Consider the following 26,318-nt stretch of genomic DNA (forward strand, 5'->3'; position numbering starts at 1 on the left):
ATTAGTTTAGTTTATCAGCCTCCCATTAAATTGTCGTTTCGGAATCGTTGCACTATTTCGTATAATTTTTTGATAAGAATTTAGAAATCATATATAAAAGTCATTGTTAGTGTGTTTGTTACTAAAAGATTTAAATTATGAAAAAAAACGAATTATTTTAAAGTTATGACACCATATTTTTTTAGTATGTTTAAAAAAAAGAAAGTTAAATCTCTTTATTTCTTTGAAAAAATAAAGTAAAAGTTATTCTAAATATTACATAATTAGCAAAAATATATTACCTACATCTAGATCGTAGGCCCTTATGGAGTCACAGTCTTATGAAAATATGTTTTTAGAGTATTTTTCCCTGCAGTAAGTGTAATACAGCTTTATCTGTAAAATATACAGTAATAAATCAAACCTAGAAATTATTCTAGATTATTTGTAACTATGTTTGATTGATAACCTTACTTCTGTTTGTCCTTTGTTGATTCTAATGGGACAGCTCAAGGTACGGCAAATTATCCATATGGCAAGGCCGAAATATAAATGACATTTCCTACGCGATGAAATAAATGAAAATCGTTTTCGAATCCATTCAAATTTTATTTTGTTGTGTGACCTACTTGGCAATTATTACCTATTATTATTATTGACCCACGAAGTAAAAAAAATATTCTAAGTTTCGCACCCATTGCGTTTGAATTAAGAACCCTTAATTATTTCTGCAAGGGCCGCAACCCTCGGCAGTGTCGAAGTGACAAGTTTATTTTTGTTGATAAGAAGAAGGTGGCTGGTCCTTTGGACTTTCGTCGGAAAGTTTTGCACAACTGTAAATTACTAGCATTTTGCCTTGGTATTTATAACATAGACTAGATTACCCATAATTAGGATTTGCGAAAGTCTATCCAGAGGCTGTAAAAAATCATGCGAGATCGGGGCGGGTCTCAATTAATTGCGTAGCTTAAGGCTAGCGTGTGTTGATGGCATGCTACCTAAATGTTACAGCTATTAGGGTAGGAGCACAGCTGACGGATCGTGGCACAGCCGTCACTCGAAAATAAGATTTTCTTCCTTGCATTTTAAGGTTAGAAATATTGGACAGAAAATAACATCCAAAATGCTCGCGTGTTCTCGATGCTAATTGGTTTTCAAACGATAATGCACTTTACGTGCATGTTTCAAAGTCTGTTTTTACATGTCATGGAAAATTCACCTCGCTACATATGTACCGGCCCTTACAATCTAGGTTCTATTGTATAGACACGCCTCGGGATATAGAACAATATAGGAATGTAATGCCGGACAAGCACGCGGTAAAAACAATAGTCTTTGCTTTGAGAACATTAGCTATTAAGTTACCGAGAGATTTGTATAGTCTGTCACATATGTTTTGAGATTACTACAGACCAAATAAAGAATTGAATAGATATTTATTATAATGTCGGGTTGTATTTTGTGTTGATTGTTAATTGCGTTTAATTTTGTAGGTATTAAGGAATCTCTCAGATTAACCGTGAAATTTTCATGAATGACCTACTAATAGCATAAGCATGTTTACAAGGTATGTCGTTTAAAGAGTTGAAAAAATAATAAAACATAAACTAAAGTAAATAGTTACTCATAACATTGTAGAAGTAAAGACTCTTAAAATATAAAGGTCAATTATTTTATTTAGTTTCCCCACGGCCAGTACATTCTAGCAGGAAACAGTTTCTTTATCCATTCAAATTAACAGTTTAATCCTTTAGTTTAGTTTAATGTAAAAATATTTAAACACCAAATAATTATGCTTAAAACATCGAACACGAGTCAGAGGTTAAAAAATCTCAAGCCGTTCTACACGCGGTGCCTTTGATACACTTCATTTTCATCCGAGATTTTTTTTTTGAGATATCGAAATACTCTTAAAGACTAAAATACAGCTTTACCCGCCTCTAAGATAATGACAATCTCCTTAATATTATTAACAATGTTGTGAAATGTCAAAACAAAAGGCATTAAGCTTCCTGATACAGTTCAGTGACGCAAATGCATTTGTTTCTACTCATTAATCCTCTGACATATATAGTTTTTATCTGAAGTACCTAATTGTGAAGTAGTTTGGGCCACACCCACATAACTGAATATACCCAGATCAATTTATATCTGAACTGTGTAGCCACCATAAGATATGAAAAGAACAACGAGGCACCTACTTGTATAGGAAATGAGAATTATGAAGTTGGAGAAAAGAGTCGATGACGATTTGATCTCTTAATATGTTTTCCGGTGGCGCGTGGTTTAATTGACTTGACAGCTATCCGTAGCTGAGTGGCTGAGACCACAAAGCCAAACCCACCGAGCGCAACGTGCCGCGTGCTTCGATCCCCGCGTTGGACAAGCGTTTGTGTGATCCACGATTGCTTGTTCCGAGTCTTTCTCTTTGTGCATGTAACTTGAATGTTTGTGAAACCCCCCGCAGTATAAGGATTTTGTTGCTCAGAGCGAGAGTCGCCTTAAAAAAAAATAACTTTGGTATATCAATTGAGCTGTATACGACACCGGTACTCAATAATTTTCTCCCAAGATCGGAAGTAATACTTACATTCTGACTAATTCAGCCAATCCCGTTTGCAAACACACACAAACAACATGTGTTCATCAATCAAAGCTATTATAAACTCTCTATACAGTTGTAACGGCATTCGATACATAAATCAAGTCGAATACAACAGCTATTCTGTTGACAATGTCAAGGTATTGAGATCGCGACTCCACGCGTCGCCATTGACATTCAGACTGTCGCCCGGCCTAGTATGTCACCATTGTTTTGGTACCGTACACTCATAAACTATTCCTCTATAGGTAGTTCTTTCATTCGTTATTGACCATTTGACAAAGGATGTAGAATTGGTGTTTGTATTGCTTTTTGGTGATTGAAGAAAATGTTTTGTCTTCTTTGAAAGTTAGGCTCAAGATTTATGTCAATTTCACTAGGATTTTGTTACTACATTGTCTCTTTTGTTTCTTCAGCAATTTCATCAAAATATAAGTGCTGGACAGCTGTCGGTGAAGCGATTTCTATCTTTCTAATATGTTTACACTTCTGCCTTTTCCTTCACTTCCTCCACGTCTTCGACCCTTTATCTGTTCTTTCATTATGTTGGTTATAAATTGCCCTAATATCACAAATTCCCTAGCAAAGTCGCTTAGTATCATAATTATAGTAGATGCCAACACTATATACATAAAAGAATTCCATAAAGTGTGGGTAGTCATCAGCATCATAATCGGTAGTGGCTATATGTCCGTGCCTAACTTAATTATCACGTGAATGCTTTAATTGATGCATGCTATTTTTAATCTCACCTATTGCGAGACGAATTAAATTCAATTACATAAAGGTAACCGTTGATCGCACGTCAGCTTTGCAATTAAGATTACCTGATACCTGGTCTAGATTTTCCTTTGAAAAAGTCCGCAGTCTTAAAGCATTGTCAAGTGTTAGCAAAGATAAAGTTTCAGGTTTTTTCTCTGCAGAGCAAAATGCATCTTTGTGAACATACGTTGAAATTTCACAAATTTTTGTCAAATACTTTTTCGGTGAGATAATATAATAATATATAATATTCAAATTATATGATTTTCTGTGTACATTCACTTTCTACATATTTCATGTAGATGTGTAGATGTGTATTAAAGTAAAAGTTACAAGTTTTGTTTCTATCTATGTGTCATCAGATTTGATTCCTTGATTCCTTAGTCATATCTTGCTTCACGCAAGCTAAGTACCTACCTCTAAGTCATTCTTATTACAATAATTCTTTTGATACCCTGAGTCACAACCAGTAGCAATAACGTTTGCGTGCGTTTGCCTCTAATTTGATAAGTGTTGCTTTGACCGCGTGAGGTTATATTTTGGTAATATTCCATGCAACGCACGAAAGGATTGCGTTTAGGGTTGTGACTTCTGCAACTTGAAAGTATTCAGGCAATTAAATATTGTTTTAAAGACAAAAAAATCGAATATTGAATGATTTTTTATGGGGCTGAATTAAAATAATATAATTAAAACAGACACGTATCTAATAATTTGATTTGAAAAACATACGTAAGCTACGTATGCTTTCTGGAAATATAGACGAATGGGAAGCGAATCAATTACCATATGTTTTAGTAACAGACAAGCTCATTAGCACTTTCGTTGACCTTTAGAAATTCGGAAGTCGTGTTGTAAAAATCCAGTGTAAAAATACCGAACACAACAAGGGGCCTACTAATAACTGTTCAAATTAAACGGTTTTGAAAGAGAAACGGCGATCGGTTCTACGCTGTATTGTATTTTAGTACAGATATGGTAGTAGGACTCGACTCTCTAAATTAATAAAAGTCTAAGGAAATTGTTAAATGACAGCCCTGGGCACAGTGGACTGTGAGCTAATTCAAAACGGTCGCATCCGGTCCCACAATGAGAGGTGATGTGTTATTTAGTTGTTATACTTGTTATTCAATCTTAACACAATAGTACTTGTATACAATACACGCTAGACTAGATCACGAGGTTGAGTAATTCGTCATTCGATAAATATAAACAAGTTTTTTTATTGATGTAGGTTAAATTATACGGGATATAAGTTTAGTAGATTGTATGTGTACACCTACTCATAGCGTGCTTTCCTTTTACTTTCATTTGCTTGGATAGGCCACCTTATTCTGAAATAAACATCTTTGTTAAAGGAAACAATCTGAAAGATCTTCAATACGGAGTGACTTGAATAACCGAAAAGTATGAAGTTTTATCATAAGTACCTTGAGCTTGTAACACACAAGTTACTGATGTGACTTTTGCTATTACAAAATTTTAAGGCGTTTCATTATTGTGTTGTGTTCTTGTTGACTTATTTAAAATAGATTAATAGTTACTTATGTCGCTATTAACATTACATTTGCTATTTCAGGTAGCTAATTGATGTTTATTTCAAAGATAATAAATCTAACGAAGGTCATGTCTAAATCTTCCATGTAATGACCATTATGAACTAATGTTTATAAAACTATTTTAATAGAATTTGTTTAAGGCACGCGAATTTCTATTTATGTATATAAAATTATACCTTAACAAGTTATGCTAAAAATAAACTTGATAAACGTGGGCATCACAGAGGTTTCACTGCCATCTGTTATCATGAAATTAAACTAAACTCAAGTACCCATCATATTCATATCACCAATAGATAGCGCGAAGTTACCGAATTAAGTTTCGACAAATTACTCTAGATGGCGTTAGGTTATATGTCAGTCTCAACTAATCGCTACGGTAAATCATGCTTGCCATTCATGTTAGTTCCATCACTTCCATGAAACGTTGAAGACAAACATAAATCGTGTACATTGTTATTATTGAATCAGCTAAACGTACAAGGTCATGATCGATTGTTAGTTCTACTTGAAACTTAATTGATACTTTACAATTAAAGATATTTTATCGGTGATCGATGACACGCCGGTAGTTGGTTGATAGTTTGGTAATTTAATTGATTTACAGTTTTCAACATAGGAAACTCATAGAACTCTTTTTTTTCTCATAAATTTCCATAAAATGAGGCACCTTTGTCTGTCTTGATTTACATAAGGATCTATCTACTTATTCATGAGTGTGATTTAATAGTTAGGTAATGAAATATTTAATTATGGAATATGCCCAACAGAATATAATAAAATCCTAGCTCATTCCCGAAATGCGAAATGGAAAGCCACTATCGTGATTTTAAACGATAGTCGGTTACCTACCTAAATCAGAAAAAAGTCCAGTACCACTATTCATACCAAAGGCATGCAAATTTTTGCCTGAAAACGAGAACCGCTCCGGTTTCAAGAAGGCGGAAGGATCTCCAATTTCCAACAGTTCTGATCAAAGCTCGGTAATAAATAGCACCGATTGTATAATTTGATAAACGGCCATTTACCAGATGAACATGATCGTGGCAATTTGAAGTTGTAGCCTCAGGCGATAGAGTCATTGAACTTGCTAGTTTTTGCTTGACTTTTTTTTGCTAGAACATAAATTATGTAGGGTTGCCACTGTAAATATAAAACGATTGTTACTTTTAAGGTTGTCTAACGACATTGTTTGAAAGGGTTACCCTGGCTCCGGGAGGCTAGGGCTAGGCTAACGCTTCGCTCGAGGGGCAAAAGAAGAAACATGGGTAGGTTTTAGTAAGCAAAGGACACTCCCTTCCGCTCAACTCAAAGCGGGAGGAGTTATTTGATGATTCCCGATCCAAAAAAGGGGATGGTTGTCGATAGTCTTTTTTTGCACATGTTTGGATGAATTGTGCAAGTTGCTGTTAAATGTGGACGAATGAATATTTATTACCTAGTTAGTGTCAACCAGCCTTCAGCTGGTTCCAGAATGCTTCAGCTGAGAACAGCAACGGCAATAGAAAAGCAATGCGTGTAGGATCTAAAAAAAATCAAATTTTATTCTGGTAATTCTTTGATGATACAAAACTTGACGTATTTCTGTATTGACTTTAGAATTTAGATAATATTACACGTCAGTCAAAGCGCGATGGGCCAGAATAAACAATGGTTCTGATGAGCCTTCTGCAATGACTAGTCTATGCACAAATATAATCTTCTCTGCATAGTTATCTATAATAAATTGCGTAAAAGTTGGGCGTAAGATAAGTGTGTTCTGTTGACTTAGACCCAATATTGTGACGCAAGTTTTTACGTTATAACACAATGATAAGGATAGGAAAAGGTGATTGAAGGTGGAACATTGGATATTAAGATTATGTTCTTTAGGAATCTGATAGATTACCATACTCCTTTTTAGGGTTCTAAAGACTAAAAGCGGAACCCTATAACTAAGGCTGCGTTGTCAGTGCCTCCCTCAGTCACCAGGGTATATCTTAAAAGCGTGACAGCTAGACTGTTAACATTTTCATAGATGATGCACTTATTTCTTCTGCCGCTATAGCTACATCTAAAAATAAAGGTAGAGGTTAAACGAATCCAATTTATTTGTCACCGATTTGATTATCCATAGCCTATTTGCACGGAACCCTCAGTGCCGCAAGACCAACTTGCCCTTAACCGATTTTTAATTTAGCACCTCCTTGGTCCTTCATAGAGATGAGGTCAGACAAAAAGTTCTGTGTCTTGATATACGAGAATCTTGTGACAGAATGAATTCTGATTTTCAATTGTCTCCTTTGCTCCTTTTACATCACCAACACTCAAGGACTAGTGACATATCAATTGGTTCAAAGTCCAACAGTTTACTCGACTGCTAATTTAGTAATAAGACTAATTTACAACAACGTTCGTACAATTGCCGTCATATCGCTCATTAGCCCGAAAAGTTAAAGGAATTTAACTACGACAAAATTCTATTAATAGATCTCCGAACTCTTAAATTTGTCTAAGAATACGTCATTGTTACTCATACACTGCTGTCATCATGTACTTATTGTTTCAAGCTCACGAAAAGAATCCGCAATGTATTTATAGTAATGAGAGATTGTCGAATGACGTCTACGCGCGGGCGTGTCGTTCTAATGGATTTTCCGAGTAATCTAATGAGTCACATACAGTGATAAGGAATGTTGACCCTCTGCGTACGTAGTTTCACGGAGGCGGGTCATGTGACCCTTATACTATGAGAATAAGGTTCAAATTACAATAGCTTTTCGGACTGCCTGAAATGAAACGAATTTAACAAGTTAAGGCTTAAGTGTGCTAAAAAGAAGTATGTTAAATGATTATAGAAGGTTGAATGCAAATAATCTAATCATGTCTCGTGATGCTTTTAAAACCTTTTTGGTGTTTGACCCACTTTTAGAACGACTGCGTTTCAGACATTTTTCGAAAATTTTCAGTTTGTACTGTAGATATTTTGTAACAATTGACTATCTTTCTGCCATACAATGCCAATGCCAAAATAAGGAATCGTAAAGTTTCCATTTCACCAATAGACCAATTAGTATCAATCTTAGAAAAATGATATTATTTTTCATTAATAGTATAATCTCGATGAGACCAAAACTATCGTACATGACACATCAGCTCGTTATCTGCGGGTGAAACCGAAATGTTCCTATTTCCGTGTTATATGATAAAATAATTAAAGGGATGTAGGCTAACAGAGCCATTCGATTACGGAATTTTCAGTAACGTTATGTTATGAACAAGCAGTGTTCTACCGCATTTTCTTTAAGGAAAAGTCATTATGTAGATAAACCCAATTTAAACAAATTTATTTGACCGGTACTGTTTTTTGTTGCTCAATAGTGGGATAATACTATTACAACAATATGAATAGGGTCAAGGTTATGATATGAAATTGAAGCATAATGATGTGAAATATAGTCTACAGCCAAGCTATTCCCTTATTAAAAAGACAACTCAATATATCCACATTGTTGAACTCTACAAATTTCTACATCATGTTGTTATATTAAATTCTGTATGCCCAAAGGGTCAACCATGTTCGTTCCACGAAATAATGCCGACAACTTGTGTTTAGGTTACTTTACAGTTTAGATATGACATGTCAACGTCTGTTAAACTTTATGATTGCTTTTATAGTTCCACCTACAAACGGAAATACACGTTGACACATTCATGTTGTTAAAACTTCTCATATGTTCACAATGACTAGGTTATAGCAAACTTGGGGATTTAAAAAAATGTGTCACGTTCAATCCACGTTAAATCCTAATGCAAAGAACACAAAGCAACTATTTCACCAGTTTTTTGGTATGTATTTTCAAATTTCTGTCGCGACTCGCGCCGAATTATTCATCGTTGTGTAGCGGTATCTATTTCCTTAACGCAGACGGCTTTCAGCGTTCAGTAAAAAGTTGAACCTGCTCACGTCATCGCATGCTCGGAGCGCGTGCGCCGGCCCCCGCCCCCCGCCCCCTGCGCCCGCTCCCCGCACGCCCCCCGCGCACCTCTATATTTACCGGCGTGTCGCGTCGCCCCGCAACCGTCAGTCGGTCAACAGTCTGCTTCAGCAGTAAGCAGAGCCTCCTCCTCCCGTCACTTACAACCCTCGCGATGTCCACCCTCAGTCACTCTCAACCACTTAACGTTGGCTCGTCCAATGTTACGTAGGACATAAACGGGGGACGATCTTTAGTTGATAATTTCCTTTTAATTGATAGTTAATTTAAGATTGTTTTCGTGCTTTCCCCTCGTTCGTTACAATGGTATCTCGTACCCGCGGTGGCCACGTGCTGGTGTGGGAGCAGCCCGGCCTGGAGGACCAGCGCCCCGGCGCCCGAGCCGGTAAGTCTCCGATCTGTTTACTAATTGCGTCGAGCGTGTTGTAGTCGGCGTCACTCCCACCGTGACGTCACGGGCTACACAAGGACGCAGCTCAGCCTTATCGTACAACATTATAAAACGGTTTTAGAACACATTAATCTCGGTTTGATGCAATATTTTGATTATAGCGAACACGTGTCGCTCTTTCACCGAATGTAATAGGAATCTTCAAGTCTCCATTGACCTGTTTTCGTTATTAGCAAAGAGATTAGAACCGTTTAGACGTTGAGGGTTATTCTGTAACACGGAAGATTGTGAAACACTTATTTACAGTGGATACATAATTGTTGATACTTTCAGAGTTTTGGATGTTTCAGTAGCTGTAGTGAGGTTAATCTAAATCATGTATCATGTTTGGTATAGAAACTTCTTAAATAATTGACTTTTTTCACGCCATATTTTCATTTAAATTAACATTAAGCCGGCCGTATAATTAAGGGATGACTACTTTCCAACCAAATGAATTTGGAAACTAATACATACTTTTTGAATTTTGTAATGCTGGGATTATTCATGTTAAGTTTATGAATATTTATTAGCTTCATGAAATCAACGGGCATATCATATTTCTCGCGTAAATGCCTAAGTGATACCAACTACGATTACTCGTGTAGTACATACATTTTAAATTGCATTCCTTCTAACTATAGTTTACAAAAGAGGTTTTAATAAACTCTCAACTGTGAATCCAGTCAGGATTTAAATATAATTATTAAAGTGTCCAAACTGTTATTGAATCCACATAGTAAACGATTCCCACAAGAAATATTCTGTACTACATATTCATAAATGCAATATTTATATTTTAGCTCTTAAGCTGATGAGATTTTGTACATCTAGTCACATACTTACCTATATTATGTAAAAATACAACCTTCGAATTTCCCAAAATAATTTCTAAGCCTTGCAAATTAATGTTTCAATGTCAGACATTTCGTTAGGGAAGAGTTCTAGCCAATATTTACGTAAATACACAGGTTGCAAGGTAAAGATTTTAACTGCATATATTTGAAAAAATGGTAAGATTTTGACATTCAAAATCATATGACTTTTCTAATGCCGAGAAAGAGTGAAATGATCATTGAAAGACTCTAAATTAAACTCTACTAACAGGTCACAGAATAAGGAGAATTTCAAACCATATGGACTTAATTAATTTAATTAAGTATTTAAGATAGGTGTTATATTTAGGTTTTTTAAATATTTTAGTATTTAAGTTTGGGCTCACGCATTGTAGATCCACGTGACAAACGCGTGAGTGTTTTTTCCGCCGTCGACGCGCGGCGCGCGGCAACTAGTCTACGAGTCTACGTTATAAAATGTACAGGCGTTTACGGAAGCTTATATTTTTTTACGAAATTATGGTTTTAGGATTTTCCTGGAATGATGATTTTAGGAAGATAGATTAATAGGCACGAAGAAGAATTTTATATTTTCGTGAAAACCGCCTGCAAGAATGTAGAGTCATAATTATGTGCGTAATGAAAGAGAGAAAATATGCAAAAAAGACATAGACAGTCATAATAAAAAGTACCTCAATCAGGAAATATATAAAAACTACGCGTCCATTCATCGTCACTCTTGATATTATTAACGTTGTTAATTGCCATTTCTGAAATAATGCTATCTACTTAATTTTTATTGAGCACGTAATCTGTTCCAGTGATTTGCTCATAAAGACACAGAGATCATTAATCTCGCTTATCGAGAGCCTGTCAATACCACCCATTGTTCGTTTTCATCATCTTGATTGGAGGGCCAAAGTTCAGATAGGATGGGGTATGTATGTAAAATTCATACAATCGCGTTTTATGAACATGACAGACATACGTGTTTTATGGAATTTGATTTGAATTTACAGTGAATCCTAAATTCAAATGCTCACCTAAACCTAAGTATAGCCGGTCAAGTGCGAGTCGGGCTCATGACATTGAGAGCTACATACAAATAGGCTAAAAAACATATTTGCAAATTTAAAAGACATTTCTGTTTTATTTTTATTATTCGGGAAAATGTGGCATTTTCAACGTTGATTTTGAAGTTAAAAGCATAAGCAATAAAATTCTCCATTTGTATTTGTATTTATCAAAAAAACTGTATTTTAATTGTTTCAACATCTTAATGATTCTATCTCTACGTGCTAAAACAGGAAATAAAGTGTTATTGTTGCAAAAAATGCTGATACAAATAAAAAGATACGTTAATAGTATAGCAAACAACTATTTCACTATATAGGCAAAAACTTGTTTTGTCAAACGTTTTCACAGTAATTGATGTTGGATAGTTTCCCGGAATCGTTGAATAGTGTTTAGATTAGATATTTTAGATTCATTTCTTTTTTGCACCTTGAAACTAACCTTCTTTGTAACCAATAAAACTATCTTACTTTTTCAGTTGTCTGGTGACTGTCAATTCTAGTTTTGTATTGTCCAAAAAGTATTTATTCAATATCAAATTTATTTTTTCAAGTAGGTGGCAAAGTCGCGACACGCCTGTTCTTAATTTAAAAAAAGAAACGCCAAGATTTTGAGGCATAGATAACTCTTCGAACTATAAATACCAAATCAATCTGGATAAAATCCTAAATCTTCAGATTCTTTGCCAATTGCCTGTCAATTCAATACGCTTGTATAAACACCTGTTTTTTGTGACATTAAGACTTAACATTCCTAAGAAATGGTTTTCTTATGAAATTTTTCCGTCTAGCTTTTTCAGCTTCACTTCTAAAGAGTTTTCTCTTTTCCGCCTAGTCTAGTCTAGACTTTGAAAAGCCTATAAATGGAGCATCCACAGAGTACAAGTTTACATGTATATCATAGAAGAACTAATCTTTTTTTATCGTTGCTCAATTGTATTAATGTAGAGTTAAGGGACCGGTCTCTGTTTTTTACTAAGTTTTGTAAGAGTTTGGAATGCCTCATTTCTTGTTTGTAGAGCTTATAAAAATGTAGTTCGTTCTTATGTATGACTGTATGCGTAAATGTTTATACAAGATAAAAGTATGCAACCTTATTTCAGCAATGAAAATGGTTTTTTACAATACCATGAAGTATTCCAGAGTAGAGTGGTTTTTACAGAGCTCGGAAAATTTGGGCAATGCGTAACAAGTTTATTAATAATATTGTAACTCTTTGCAATCTAATCCTTCCTTCTGGTTACCTATACTCAATAATAGGACTAGCTGGAAATTCATCCACAGATAAATAGAAAAAAACAAGCCCTTTCCACAATAAAATTGACACCTGATCGCTAAGTGTTTTTCCAAATTCAAAAAGTGAGTAAAGTGTACGTTCCTTTTGTTCCCTAAGTTTGTCAAGCAAAAAGTTTTTATATCAATGATGATCCAAGCTTCAAGGCCGAACCCAAGCCACAAACTCCACAAAGGCTCATTGTGTTCAGTCACAGTGCCTGAACACAATCCCGCTGAATGCTGTACAATTCCATAATTACTGTCATGGCGACCATCTGAGATCTAAGGCTTTGATCGAAATGCTGATTATGAAGTCGTACTGCAACCATAAGTAAAGGCGTTAAATATAACAATGTCGGTTTTATCATTTGAAAAGGTAGAGGCGTTTGTTCCATGAAAAATAATAATAAGGAGTGTGATTTTTTTCTTAGACATCGATTATAAACTAATCCTGCTTTCCATTTCGTGAAGAATTCTAAATTTAAAAGCAATATTTATATAAAGCATTTTATTCTTTATGTCTTTGTAGATTTTAGCAAAGTAAAGTCCGCTACAGTTTTGAAGAAAAGGTTAATAAATCCTCGACCTTCGCAGTGCCTATTATTGCTATTAGATAATAGATTATGTAAAACTCAGAATCCAGACCAAAACTTGCTGAAAATTAACAAACTAATTGCTAAAACATTTATTTACGTTTCTGCCATTATTAAAACCATAATTATAATGATCATTAAAATATCTCAATTGTCTAAACTATTCCCATAGCAACTAAATCTTCTTCTAGAATATAATTTTAATTAGAATCATTAAATAATTAAAATGTTAATAAATTATAATTTACTTTTCGCATCTAGAAGCGTGATTCTGAATTTATTAGCTCTCGTTCTGAAGTCCGTCTTGTGGCCTTGGATGCTGGCCTTGGACTTGGACTATAGTGCAGCCTGATTTAAATTTCGTGATGACGTAACGACCATGTAAATCGCGAGTCACGAACGATTTATTGCCAGGAATAGCCCAATTTTTGTCTGATGGTGGATTGTGGCAGCAGACTGGTAAAGACAGGAAGATTTAGTTAGAAATTATTTTATAAGTTTGAGGTAGATTTTTGAAAAAGATATGCATTATTATTTAAAAACTTACAATCAGCAGTTTTTACTTATGAAACAGTTATTTTTCATTCTTATTTCTTTTTACATACCAACTTGTTCGCGGCATTGATTTATATCTTCGACTAAGGCCTCTTTTGAAGGTTGTTGCCTCTTTCCTTTTTTTCTTGAATCCATATTTAAATATTTGAACATGATAAATGTGTCTCACCGAAAACTTTGATCATTCATGAGGGCAACACATAACAAATGGTTACGCAATTTTTACGTCAAACAGATAATTGCTGATGTAAAAATGTTTTTAGTACCTACGTCAGGAGAATACCAATAAGAATACGTGTGTAATTCTAAAAATAAATAACTTTTCAAACCACGTGAACTGCGTACAAAATTTTATTCGTTCCATAGTTAACTCAAATTGGCGCCAAAAAAGTCTGGCCGCTGTAGACTGCCAAAACGGTTTTTTTTTTCTAAATCAGCCAGACGTTCCAAGAATTTACAGTTTTGATGACGACTACAGATTATAAATGTTCTGACGGAAGGTGTAATTAATTTTAATGTCTCTACATAAAATTATTTAGGTGATGGATACGTCTGTAAATGATGGATTTACTTAGTAGAATATTATTTTAATAGCTGCGGAAACATATGAACCCTGCAATAGCAAATATTCTCTGTTAGTATTTTGAAACTATTTTTAGAAATTTAGTTTTAAACTGTTTTGATATCTGCGCTAAGTGCGCACATTTTCTTTGACTATTATGTTGTTTAGCAGACAGTAACACAATACTTATTCGTAATTACTGTGCTTAGGTATCCTGTGAACCCACAAGGGGAAGCATTTTAAGTGCAGCGTCGCCAATGGAGTCAAATTGACATGACATGTGTACGGCATCGTCATTAAACATTATGAAGGAAACTATAGAAATGCGTACTCGGTATTACAACATGATTGGAAACTTGCAGATTAAATGGCGGATAACAAACAGTGTAGTCGTAATAGGGGCTTTAAGGGCCTCGTAAAGTAATACTATTGTAATTGTTGAAGACAGACACAAAAATATTAAACTTCAAGACGTGCCGGTAGGCCCCCAAAGAAGATAAAATCATAATAAGTACTAAGGTCTTAGAAAACTTGAAAAGAAAACTGTATCGAGGTCAATATCATTCATTTTGAAGCAAAACTTATTTGAAAGCCGGTTGACGTCACTGCAACCGTCTGCCGCGGCTTATCGGACACACGAGACATCGCAAGCATTTGACGCTTTCCGCAAAGATTTAAATATTTGATTTGATATTTAGAACTGAGCTAGAGTACAGAGACTTGAAGCTTGCTTTCTAAACTTATTGAAAATAGTTTTCTTGAATCACGTGATTATTAGTTAGACATCAACGATCCGAATTCCGACCTTGCAATTTCAACAAATACAAATGTATAAATTTTGTTCTAATTTTAAAATAAGTGATGACGTTTCATCATTTCTATTTTATGACCAGCCAGTCTAGCATTTCATATAAAAATAGTTTATTCATAATTCGAAAAAAAGTATGACAACATAGCTCTGGGTCTTTTTTCATTAGATGTAATATCGAGGAGTTTAAAACAGACATGCATTTCTGAGTTTTTACACCGCATGATTTTCGGAACTACAATAGACGCTAACACGTGTAGACCCCACACTTCTATAATAGAACGTTAGTAATTATTTTCTACTTATTTTGGGACTGTCCACAATACCGTAGGGATATAAATTACATTAAAAAGCGTGGCGTCGTGTCTTTGGCTCTAATATTTTATGCTTCCTCGAAACTAAGGTAAATTTATGTAGCGACAACGTTAAAATTAAAATCTTCATTATTCAAGGAAAAAGCTTTGAACGCCATTTTGGCCTTTGCTCGATTTTTAAGACCATTTTCAATGTTGTATTGGTAAACTCCAAATAGTAATTCTGAAAAAAAAAATTGGGTCCTGTTTCTAGAAAACCTCTTTTAATAAAAACACAGACTAGTCTTGTTATTCAGAGAGGTTTTTGTAATCAATTAAACAGATTACCCGCCCGTGACCTACGTACATAGAACAAGCTGTGTAAATAACACCGTGTGCTCCATAGATAAGGATTGACGGATCCAAGGACGTTTGAAACAGATAAGGAAATGTAGAGACAATTTAAGACTTTTATTTTTTGTGTGATTTTAACTGACACTTGTTTTTTTTTGTTCTGTGAAAATATGTATTCTGTGTAAATGTGATTATATCAAACAGAGTTTTTTTAATTATATCTCGCCGTTTATTTTAAGAATTAAGTACGTATGTAATATCTATGCTAGTTTACTAGTCATTCTAAATATAAACTCCTTCCTAATGTTCCGTCCTTCGGGACACTTTGCTAAAATAAATCCGGTTTCCAGACAACCAGCTAATTTCAGCTAAAACCGGTTTACTTACACAACAGACGGTAATTTAATATGATATTTTTTTTACTTTAAAAATAGAATACGGTATCGAATTTAAAACAAAAACGCGTCATAGTTTAAGTAACAAAAGACAGTGTTTCAAATCCACATTTTTTTTCCTTGAAAAGAAGACAAATTAGGTGGAGTGTGCATGAGCGACACGGTCGATGTAAATAAACTCAAAACAAATGGATTTACATATGAATAAGAATTGCTCTATTTGCACAACACGAAAGTCGATCGATTATCTCGTACGACAAAAACTTCGCTTGAAGAATCATTAGCCTTTTGCTATACCTACTACACAGATTTTTTAAACTATAAATATATGTATAGATACGTACTTTAATACTTAGGTAGAGAATTAACAAGACTATTTAGAACTATTAACTATCTATATTCCGTCATTCTGTCGAAAAAAAGAAGAGTAAGGAGTAAATAATATTCTATTAACGTGCACTAATTAGGAAATATAAGTATTTAATCAAGACGCCTCTCTAATTGCAGCGGACAAGTCAAATAAATAATTTAATATTACTTATGTCAGGGAACTGACATTTTGGCTGTAAAATGAAATTTCATAGCCAAATTCGTTAACGCTATCTTGGTTTCGTTTTTAAATAACGAATGACTAACAGAAAGTGTTTAGCTACAATTATTTTGTCCGTACTTTTCAACTAATTACCTTTTTTGTTTTTTTTTCTCAATTGCTAAGATGTGTTTTGTAAAAAGAAAACACATTATCTTGGCATAAAATAAATACATCTAGATATTGTTTTACTTGCTTTTAACAAAAAAAAAATGAGTTACCAGTTATTTATTTGGTTTAAATCTGTTTTTATAGCATTTATTTGAAAAATTACAGTCCTGTAGGTTACACACATAAGTGTATTTAATATTTCATGGTGTTTATGGGTCTTTAACATGACACTAATGGTGCCATTGTTTGCAAACAATACGCCAGCATGATTGAGGAAACGACTTAGTTAACTCCATGCCATGCTTGGATACGATTTAAATACTCCTTAGAATTTAGATAATTGTGCTTATTGTGCTAAGGAGAACACTTAGTATGTTGTTCACACACGTGTTGAAATCGGTAGACTAGAAAATTATTACGAAGGGGTTTTATGGACTAGCCTTGTATTGATGTCTTATATCTATTGAAAATTATTTGATCGGAATCTAACAAATGGAATTTCAATTTAAAACTTCATATAAATAAATAAGCAGTAAAGCGATGAACTTTGTTTTTGTCAAACTATAGAGTGGAAAATTGCATTGTTTTATTTAGGTAAATTGCGGTTTTCGTTTGACGTTTATTAAGCTAATTAACCATACCCACTTGAGTATTCCTGGTATACGTTGTTTTGTAACTCCATAAAATTTTGTAGTCCAATCAGTTAGGTAATATCGTAATCTTCAGGCACCCAATAACTAAATAGTCCAAGAACGAGTCATAAAATAAAAAATCCACGTTTCAAAGGACCGGAAAATATCTCTAGCTTTCATACTTACAAAACATATTCGAACACACCACGCCACAGCCGTGACGTCAATCGTAAATCATAAACTTTAACGGTTCACTTTAAAGCTTTCCTTTGCTATAAACGTTTATGGACTTATGGCAAGTTATATTTGGATGTAACAAAACTAGAAGTATAGCCGACCTACGGTTCCATTTCCGATGTTTTATTCTTTATTGCAACTTGCTTGTTAATAGCCGTATTTGTTTGCCTTTATTAACGCAGTGATTTTATCATATTACGTTTTCATAATTAATTTTCGCAATACCAATCTAAGAAGCTCTTCTCTCATTACTTCACTTATATTTTTAAGGTTAATAATGTTTCTTAACATGATAAACCTTACAAAAATGATTGATTGGTAATTTCTGCGATTCTAAATTGAGAATAAATCAGAATAATTATATATTTTTTGACCGATAACACCTAACACCGATAATTAACTAATGCATTAAACCCGTTGGTAGATACTATGAAAGCAATCCAACAGTTATCTCTTGTTTGTAGTATTATTGTGCTATTGCTCCGATTAGATAGTATTATTATGTGAAAAGATATATTCTACAATAAATAGTTTAATCCGCTATAAATAATGATGAAGTGGTCTAATATAGTCATTAATTCTATGGTATAGGTTTTTATTGCAATATTGAAAAGAAAAGATTTAGAAGACACAGAAAGGTACTTAATGTAACTTATTTAAAAAAAATGTTGGAATATATCGTCAACCAATCTTTTTTTTTTTAACATTTATAATATTTTCTAGTGGCAGCTATAATTTTCTTTAGTATTTTTCTAAAAAACTTTATTGAAACAAAACAGGAATTTGCGGACCTCAGAAGTAGGTATTGGATGGACGTATTTTACAGTTCGCATTTCTTTATTAACGTTTAATAAATAAATATGAGCCGAATTATAAGTAAAACAGTCAGCATTGAGTGCCATAAACAAACAGTAATAATAAACACTCAATGGTCAGCGACTCCCAATGGCACATAACGAATTGGTGCGCGGGAATTATCATATCAAGTGACGTCACGAAATAAAGAGCGACTGGATAAACTTTCGTATAGAATAGTCAGATAATGCATTACTTGTGGATTTAGTACTTGAATGGGTAACTAATAATCTATAATCCTTATTTTATTTAAGGGCTTTTGCGTTCATCTGTTCATAATTATAATTTAACGATTCTGAAGATTTTTTGGAAGATTTTTAATAAAGCTAATTATAATTGCTTTAATACGTAGGTATGCAAATATGCGTTTCGTTTACTTAATTTTTTTCTCGAATATCTATAAGTACATAAGCTCTGGTCCGTCTATTTCGCTTTACTCTGTATTGAAATGACGTCACCTAGCTATCAGCCTATCGATCTAATATTCCATTAAACATTATCTTAACCCATATAATCCAATTGTATCGTATCATCACTATCTAACCGAAGGTTAATATTGTATTCGTTTTGGTTTAGCGGTATCTAGATTACTCTATGAAATAATCATAATATCAACAAATGGTTGTTCAAGTAAAATTTTCTAAATGTTTCTTTTAACATTCAAAAATATAATAGTCGATGGATTTATGTTTTATAAAAGCTGTGGACCGTGAATTTTGGTCGCTGGTTCTTAGATCCTAAACATGGTCCTTTTGATTTCAGTCTTGGTCCTTATGTCTTCAAAAACTAATCAAACCTTTTTTGCCGCAGGTGGTCTTGGCACCCGACACTGGGTGACGTTCATGCTGTTCCTGGGAATGGCGAACGCTTACATCATGAGGACGAACATGTCCGTGGCTATCGTGGCCATGGTCAACCACACGGCGCTGCCCGTCATCTCGGAGGCGACTGACACTGAATGCGGAGAGGTCACATCTAACAAGACCAGTGTAAGTAGTACTTACTCTTTAGTACTTGGTGAAGCTGTTCACCTTTTGGGCTAATGAAGAACGTCTCGTGGTAGGAGGAGTTGCTTGACTAGCTAGTATATAAATACTCCTTTGGTAGGATTGCAGTCAGCTCCAGTATAAACGATCCCAGTACCTATCTACCTAATGGATTTAACGATAAAATTGACTTATTTGTTGAAATTATTATTTAAAAAAGGAAAATATGTCTTCAAACATACTACATATTTGAATGTCGGTTACCGACTCAAATACTAATAATGAAATATTGTTTTAGGTGGCATCCACTCAAGATGGTTCATTTGTATGGAGTTCCACCTTACAAGGTTACATCTTATCATCATTCTTCTACGGATACGTCATCACGCAGATACCCTTCGGAATCTTGTCAAAAAGGTTTGTACCAAAATTAATAAATACTTTTTTGTTTAGTGTCTTACGGATTCGAGTATAAGGATTAAAAGCTGAGATTAAGTTATGGAACCATTTAAAAATAATAACCCACTTTTTTGTTAACGAGGTAGTTTGATAAGCTTAAACGGTTTCGTTCGATTTTTTATTGGTATTTGATGTGGGTTCAATGTGCTTAGATAGTCACAGTTCTTTGTTTAGTTTTGGATCGATAATAATTATATTACTCATTGGAGTTTGCGATCGAAAACAGATTCTTCTGAGTTTCATTTCTAATTCAATCGGTTGGTAGTAAGGTACCTATTTACTCATGAATACTGTTCCAAAAATAAATCTTTTATTCGATTGATATCACTTCTTATACCTGAGTACTGTTCCAAAACAATTGACGATCTTTTTCATTTGTATTCGCGTGAGCTTTTTTGCCAACAACGAGATTACTTCGAAGAGATTAAATCAAGTTTCCATTTAGAATTTTTAATGTGCATTTCAATTGCGCTGTAGCTAATATGTAGCTGTCGACTGCTTTAATTCTTCAAACAGTATAAAATTTTACTAAAATACTATTATTTGAACTATTTACTGAAAGCCCTGATCTGAAAAAGTTTTGAAGTTGAAATAGTCGACTTTCTACGAGTTTTAGAGCGAGTTTTTTCTTACGAGCCGAGTAGTAGAGTACGAAAATTTTTCTTTTTACGAGTCAAGGTTTAATCTGACTTTTCTATTTTTTAATCAGGTTCGGAGCCCGTCTCTTCCTGGGTGTCGGTATGTTAATCAACTCAGTCTTCGGTCTACTTGTACCGGTTGCTGCTGAAGCTGGTTACGAATACCTCATCCTGGTCCGGTTCATCCAAGGTTTGGGCGAGGTAAGTCTTTTCTCCAACCTTTTTTATACCAAGCTGTGAAATCTTTGCCCTGTTTGTTCGATGTATGAACTAAGTATACTAAATTGAGGTTTTATTCTAGGGCCCGATTGTGCCTTGCACCCACGCCATGTTAGCGAAGTGGATTCCACCAAACGAGAGGAGTAGGATGGGTGCTGCAGTTTATGCTGGTAAGTTAACCATACAATGCAAGTTTATACTAAACGAAATTTCCCAAAACTCGCTAATTGATGCAATACCTTAAGTTTAAAGTGCTTACGGAACACTTGACATGGAATACGCTTAATTTCCGGTCTTAACTGTAACTAGACTAACCATAGATTGTTAAAAATAGATCATTTTGTCAGCCGGTAAGAATGGTGTAATACAAGTGGTACGATTATCTCAACAGGTGCACAGTTCGGCACTGTGATCTCGATGCCTCTCTCGGGTCTGCTCTCCGCGTACGGTTTCGCCGGCGGCTGGCCGTCCATCTTCTACGTGTTCGGTCTCATCGGTACTGTCTGGTGCCTCGCCTTCCTGTTCTTCGTGTCGGAGGACCCTGAACAATGCCCCGGTATCAAGGAGACGGAGAAGAAGTACATCCTTAGCTCGCTGTGGGGTGCTGCTGGTTCCAGCGTAAGTTGCTACAGTATTTTCAGTTTTATATCTTTACAACAAGCATCAGAAGAAAGTACCATAAAAAATATTAGAGTACTTCCAATACGAATCAAGATAAGTTCTCAATAGGTCTCCAAATTGACTAAAGTTTATTTTTCCAGTCACCACCAATCCCTTGGAGCAAGATCCTCTTGTCGACTCCATTCTGGGCCATCATGTTGGCGCACATGGGACAGAACTACGGTTACGAGACCCTTATGACGGAGCTGCCGACCTTCATGCGACAAGTGCTGCACTTCTCTATCAAAGATGTGAGTACCAGAACTTTGGTTTTCAGAGATCTGGCTGCTGTTGGTCCTCTCTAAGTTGAAGTCTGGCATGGTTGCACAAAATTGAGCAACCGTGGAGAGATGCAACGTTCCACTTTTTAATGTTCTCTCGAGCTCTATGTTGTGTGGCATGTTACAATGCAATATTTATTGTTTGACTTCTAACATCAAAATTTCAACTCAAAATTATCTTGAGTCTTCCCTAAAATATACGCGTATACTTTATTACAAAAGAGAAAAAAGAACTACATTGATAACGGGCAGAAAAAATTTGCTGCTTCCTTAATTTTAAACCCCACATACAAAAACCATACATTTACTCAGCGATCGCTTGTAAGTTCTATCCACAGAGCGATCCCCGAACGGAAGCTAGTCAGTAAATAAATAAACGCCCACTTTGCCAATCGAGTTACGAATTTATAGCAATAACGTCGGGAACGTAATGCAATTTGGATCGTTCAGACTATTAGTCATTGTCGCGAGCCGGCGCCGGGTCGAGAGTTCACGCTCGGTCAATTGATGTGAAACAGGGTTGACACGTTTAACCATTTCAATTGGCATCTTTTAGATTTAATTTCCATTTATTAAAGTTATGAAATAATTGTTTGAAGTGGACGGTGTATGTATATACATACGACATCGTTGGGAAAAAAATGTGACAGACTAATATGTTGGACTTGTTTTCAACGATTTACTGCTCAGTCCTGTAATAAAGTAACTGCCTGTATAAGGCGCCTCTGAAATCGTAAAATCACCCATCATTTGTGTAAGGACTTACCACGAATATCAATTTGTTTTGGTGCAGCTTCAAAGCGAGTTGTGTGTTGAAGTGGCACTGTGGCAGCCCTATAAATAATTTGAATCACTGCCCCCGTTTAGATTGACCCACGGAAATATACCGGCAAAGCGTGACTGACAATAAAAGGCCTGATGTATAGAAAATTGGACAGTTTTGATGACAGATTTTATTCTTCTTTATAAAATGGCATCCTGTATTTTTTCAGCCAGTAACACGTCGATAAAACATTTTCCTTGTAACTGAGTGATAAACCGTTTGTTCACGATTTGTTCTAGCTTTTCAATTAGAATTATTTTATTCGTCATCTTGTAAGCTGGCCAGACCAGGGTTTCTAGTAAGTAAACGTCATCGGGACACACAAATTAATTCTCTTATTTGCCGTGACTCCTTGCCACTTACATTGTTCGTACTCAATAAGATAGGTTGTAGGTATATTACAACTGATTGATTGATTGATCTTTTGTCCTTTTTTCTTTTAGAATGGCTTCGTGTCGGCTCTCCCGTACCTGTGCATGTGGCTGTTCTCCATGTTCATCTCCGTGGTGGCTGACTGGATGCTGTCCAGCGGAAGGTTCAACCACACTCAAGTCAGGAAGGTCATCAACAGTATCGGTGAGTTATATATTTTTGGATGTATTTAAATTTTTCTCAAAGAACTCCTTAATATTTAAGTTTAGTTGCACGAGCCATATGATGATATGCGTGAACAGAAAATAATTGACAAGTTGCTTAACGACAATGTTTCGATTGTTTAAATATATCGAATTAGTTCGTTAAGGTTACGTAGTAACTATTTAGTAATCTGTGGTTAAGGAAATGAAATCGGATCGATCGATTTTGGATTACTGGAAAGAAATTTTGCAAAGGAAGGAAGGAGGAAGGGTGCGAGAACTGTCATGCATATCATCATAAGGTGCATTATCTATAGTAGTTTACTCTTGGGATCTGCAATTACCACCCATTCCGAGTCACTTTTAGAAATACAGATTGAAACTTTTTGCAATGAAGTTATTACATGACAATTATGTACCAGTTTATAATTGAATTCGTTTTTTTTATGAAATAGCTCATCCCAACGTTTAAACAATTCCAGGTCAATACGGTCCCGCAGTGGGTCTGTTCATCGCGGCGAACACTGGCTGCAACCCCGCCGCCACCGTCGCCGTGCTGGCCGTCGGCGTCGGCCTCAACGGTGGTATCTACTCCGGTTTCAAGGTGAATACTTATTACCTATGCCTTCTTAAATTATTATCACATGTAGCTACCTAAATACGCGATTGTTAGAATTTAAAAAAAAACTTCGTCCAATGTTATATTATATTGTGGTTCAGGAAAATAGTCCAGCGGAAATTAATTCAAAATTCGAATAGTTATTTTTCATATTTTCCTTCTCAATTAGGATTCTGATCGTTGAAAATCTATAAAATTAAAGTTATCGAGACTACACGTAACCAAATCTACTTAGGTACCTTATGTCTAGTAAGAGTTAGCAAAATGTTTACTGCTTTATTTAAACTTATCTCTTTAATTCTCAGGTCAACCATTTGGACATCTCGCCACGTTTCGCGGGAGTCTTGATGGCGTTCACCAACTGTCTGGCTAACCTTACTGGTCTACTCGCTCCCATTGTTGCTGGATACATTATTGAGGGCAGGGTAAGTTAAAATCTTTGCAACACATTTATTTTATCAGTAACGGATAACAGCCTTACCTACTATATGGTGTTCTAAAATGTCTATTTGTTTTGTGACAAAGACACCTAGATACATAAGGGCCACTTGAATTTGTGCGTCTTTCTTGAATATGTAGGTATGTATACTTATTCAATTCATTTTTTTTCAACAGCCCACACAAGCGCAATGGAAGAAAGTATTCTACATCGCCGGAGGGATTTACATTTTCTGCGCCACATTCTACAACGTGTTCGCGTCAGGCAGGAGACAGGACTGGGACAACCCTGCCGATGACGAGGCCAACGCTAAGAAGGCCGCCGACAAGAAGGCCATCAAGCAAGAGAAGAAGGCCGCCAAGAACTCGAACCAGGCGGAAACCGCGCACTAAGTTAAAAAGTTCAGAACCAACAGCGAAAACTATTTTTAATCCTAAATCAAAACGCTTTTGAAATACTGTCTAACTTTTACGATTGTAATATTTTAAAATTTTGGAACAGTGTATCAAAACATGATCAAGATTTAAATTAAAGGCTGAATCGAACGTCATTGTTCCGATTACCTTTAAAAAAGTATTATAATGTTTACCGCGCGTTTTAAAAAAAGCGCTCGTTTGTTGGCGATGTTTACCAAATGCGAGTTCAACGTTATTTTTAGGTGAGACTGTGTATTTTGCAAAATATTTTTTTAGTTGTTGTTGATTTTTGTTTATAGAAATGATTCTTTGGATATGGTTGCTTACTTTGATTTCTGGTAAATCTCGTGCATGCTATTTATTTAATCGTTTACAGTCATAGGGTATGTTTACTCTATGTTTACAGTCTTTTCACCTGTCTAATGTATTTTTATACGACGAGACGCACATCAATAGGGCTGTGATAATATTCTGTGTACGGTACACTACGAACTCGCGTTTGGTCAACTTTTTAACTACCGTAACATTATTGCTATTTATTAATTTAGTTTAATTTTTAAATACCATACAAGTATTGTTAATAGTTATTTTATAGCTTAATGTAATGAAGACGTGTGAAAGGTAGTGTGATTCTGGGGTCCAAATGAAACCTAATGTTACCGTCCTAGCCAGTGACTTTTACAATTTTATATCCTCGCATTTGTGGTTAATTAACAGTTCAGGTAATTGATATCATTCAAGATTTTTACAACATGTCGCAGGCCCTCGAATGAATTAGCAACCGGAACATTTATTTCACTAATCCATGTCATAGACTAAGAAAACAACACAAACAATTTTATTATTAGTTGATACACCTAGTTCATAATTGAAATCCTTATGACTCTGAACATGGAATGACTACATACTTTTAAAAGTTTGCAGTAAAAAAAAACATTGGCTTCATTAGCCGTAAATTTATTTCGGTCTATGTCGTTGAGTTAGTGCCAAAACGGTAATATTGCGTTGTGAGTTTTGATTTTTTGAAAATCATTCATAATTCGCTAAAAGCGGTTGTTGTTACTTTAGATAAGCACTTATAAATGTATCATCTGTGCAAGATTATTGTAATATTTATGGATTAGTTATATATTTCATGTAACGTTGCAAAACGCTGCACGCCCAGGAGCTTATGTGATCATTATGTTATTTACCTAAGTTAACATTAAGCTATATTGTATACCGCGTACAGATTATTATAATAATGGTAACATTATATCCCTGTAACGTGTAAGTGGTTATACATAGATAGGTAAACTTAGTACGTAATCACGAGCTTTGAAATAATAAATGAAATACTGTTTTTACCGATTTGTAAAAGTTCTTGTCTGTGACAATGTCATGTGCCTTGATATAAGAGTACAATTCAAGGATCGCGGTGTGTCAGACACGCCGGGAAAGTCCATCAACGCTGTAATTAATTACTCGTTATAATATCGTATATAAGTTCTATTGTAATACGACAAATACAGAAATGATTTTTAAAACATTTTTTAGTTTGATTTACGTGTTCTGCCTTTTTACTCATCCGTTATAAGTCTATGAGTCTGACATCTATACTAGCATTAAAAAGAGATACAAGTTTGTGGGTGTAAGAGTAGTCGTAGTAGTAGATAAAAAAATATTGCGCCAATATAAAGCGACATCTAGTCATAGGTTTTATATAAACCCGAAGGGTATGTGTCAG

The 26,318-nt window shown here is 35.0% G+C and overlaps 1 protein-coding gene across 2 annotated transcripts in view; it reads left to right on the forward strand.

The window, feature by feature from the left end:
* LOC113498816 (putative inorganic phosphate cotransporter) overlaps window positions 1–26,120 on the forward strand; it is a 59,583-nt gene extending 33,463 nt beyond the window's left edge. Inside the window, exons 1-11 of one of the 2 annotated variants that reach the window (XM_026878957.1) lie at window positions 8,961–9,264; window positions 19,288–19,466; window positions 19,762–19,880; window positions 20,632–20,761; window positions 20,862–20,949; window positions 21,171–21,397; window positions 21,541–21,690; window positions 22,987–23,119; window positions 23,601–23,722; window positions 24,043–24,162; window positions 24,353–26,120. In XM_026878957.1, coding sequence (XP_026734758.1) covers window positions 9,183–9,264; window positions 19,288–19,466; window positions 19,762–19,880; window positions 20,632–20,761; window positions 20,862–20,949; window positions 21,171–21,397; window positions 21,541–21,690; window positions 22,987–23,119; window positions 23,601–23,722; window positions 24,043–24,162; window positions 24,353–24,568 — 1,566 coding nt within the window. In that variant the 5' untranslated portion in view covers window positions 8,961–9,182 and the 3' untranslated portion in view covers window positions 24,569–26,120. Of the gene's footprint in view, window positions 1–8,960; window positions 9,265–19,287; window positions 19,467–19,761; window positions 19,881–20,631; window positions 20,762–20,861; window positions 20,950–21,170; window positions 21,398–21,540; window positions 21,691–22,986; window positions 23,120–23,600; window positions 23,723–24,042; window positions 24,163–24,352 lie in introns of those variants that run through there. The other variant, XM_026878958.1, reaches the window with a different exon arrangement.
* The last annotated feature ends 198 nt before the right edge of the window (window positions 26,121–26,318 follow it).

Source organism: Trichoplusia ni, chromosome 11, assembly GCF_003590095.1.
Source record: "Trichoplusia ni isolate ovarian cell line Hi5 chromosome 11, tn1, whole genome shotgun sequence".
Classification (NCBI taxonomy): Eukaryota; Metazoa; Arthropoda; class Insecta; order Lepidoptera; family Noctuidae; genus Trichoplusia; species Trichoplusia ni.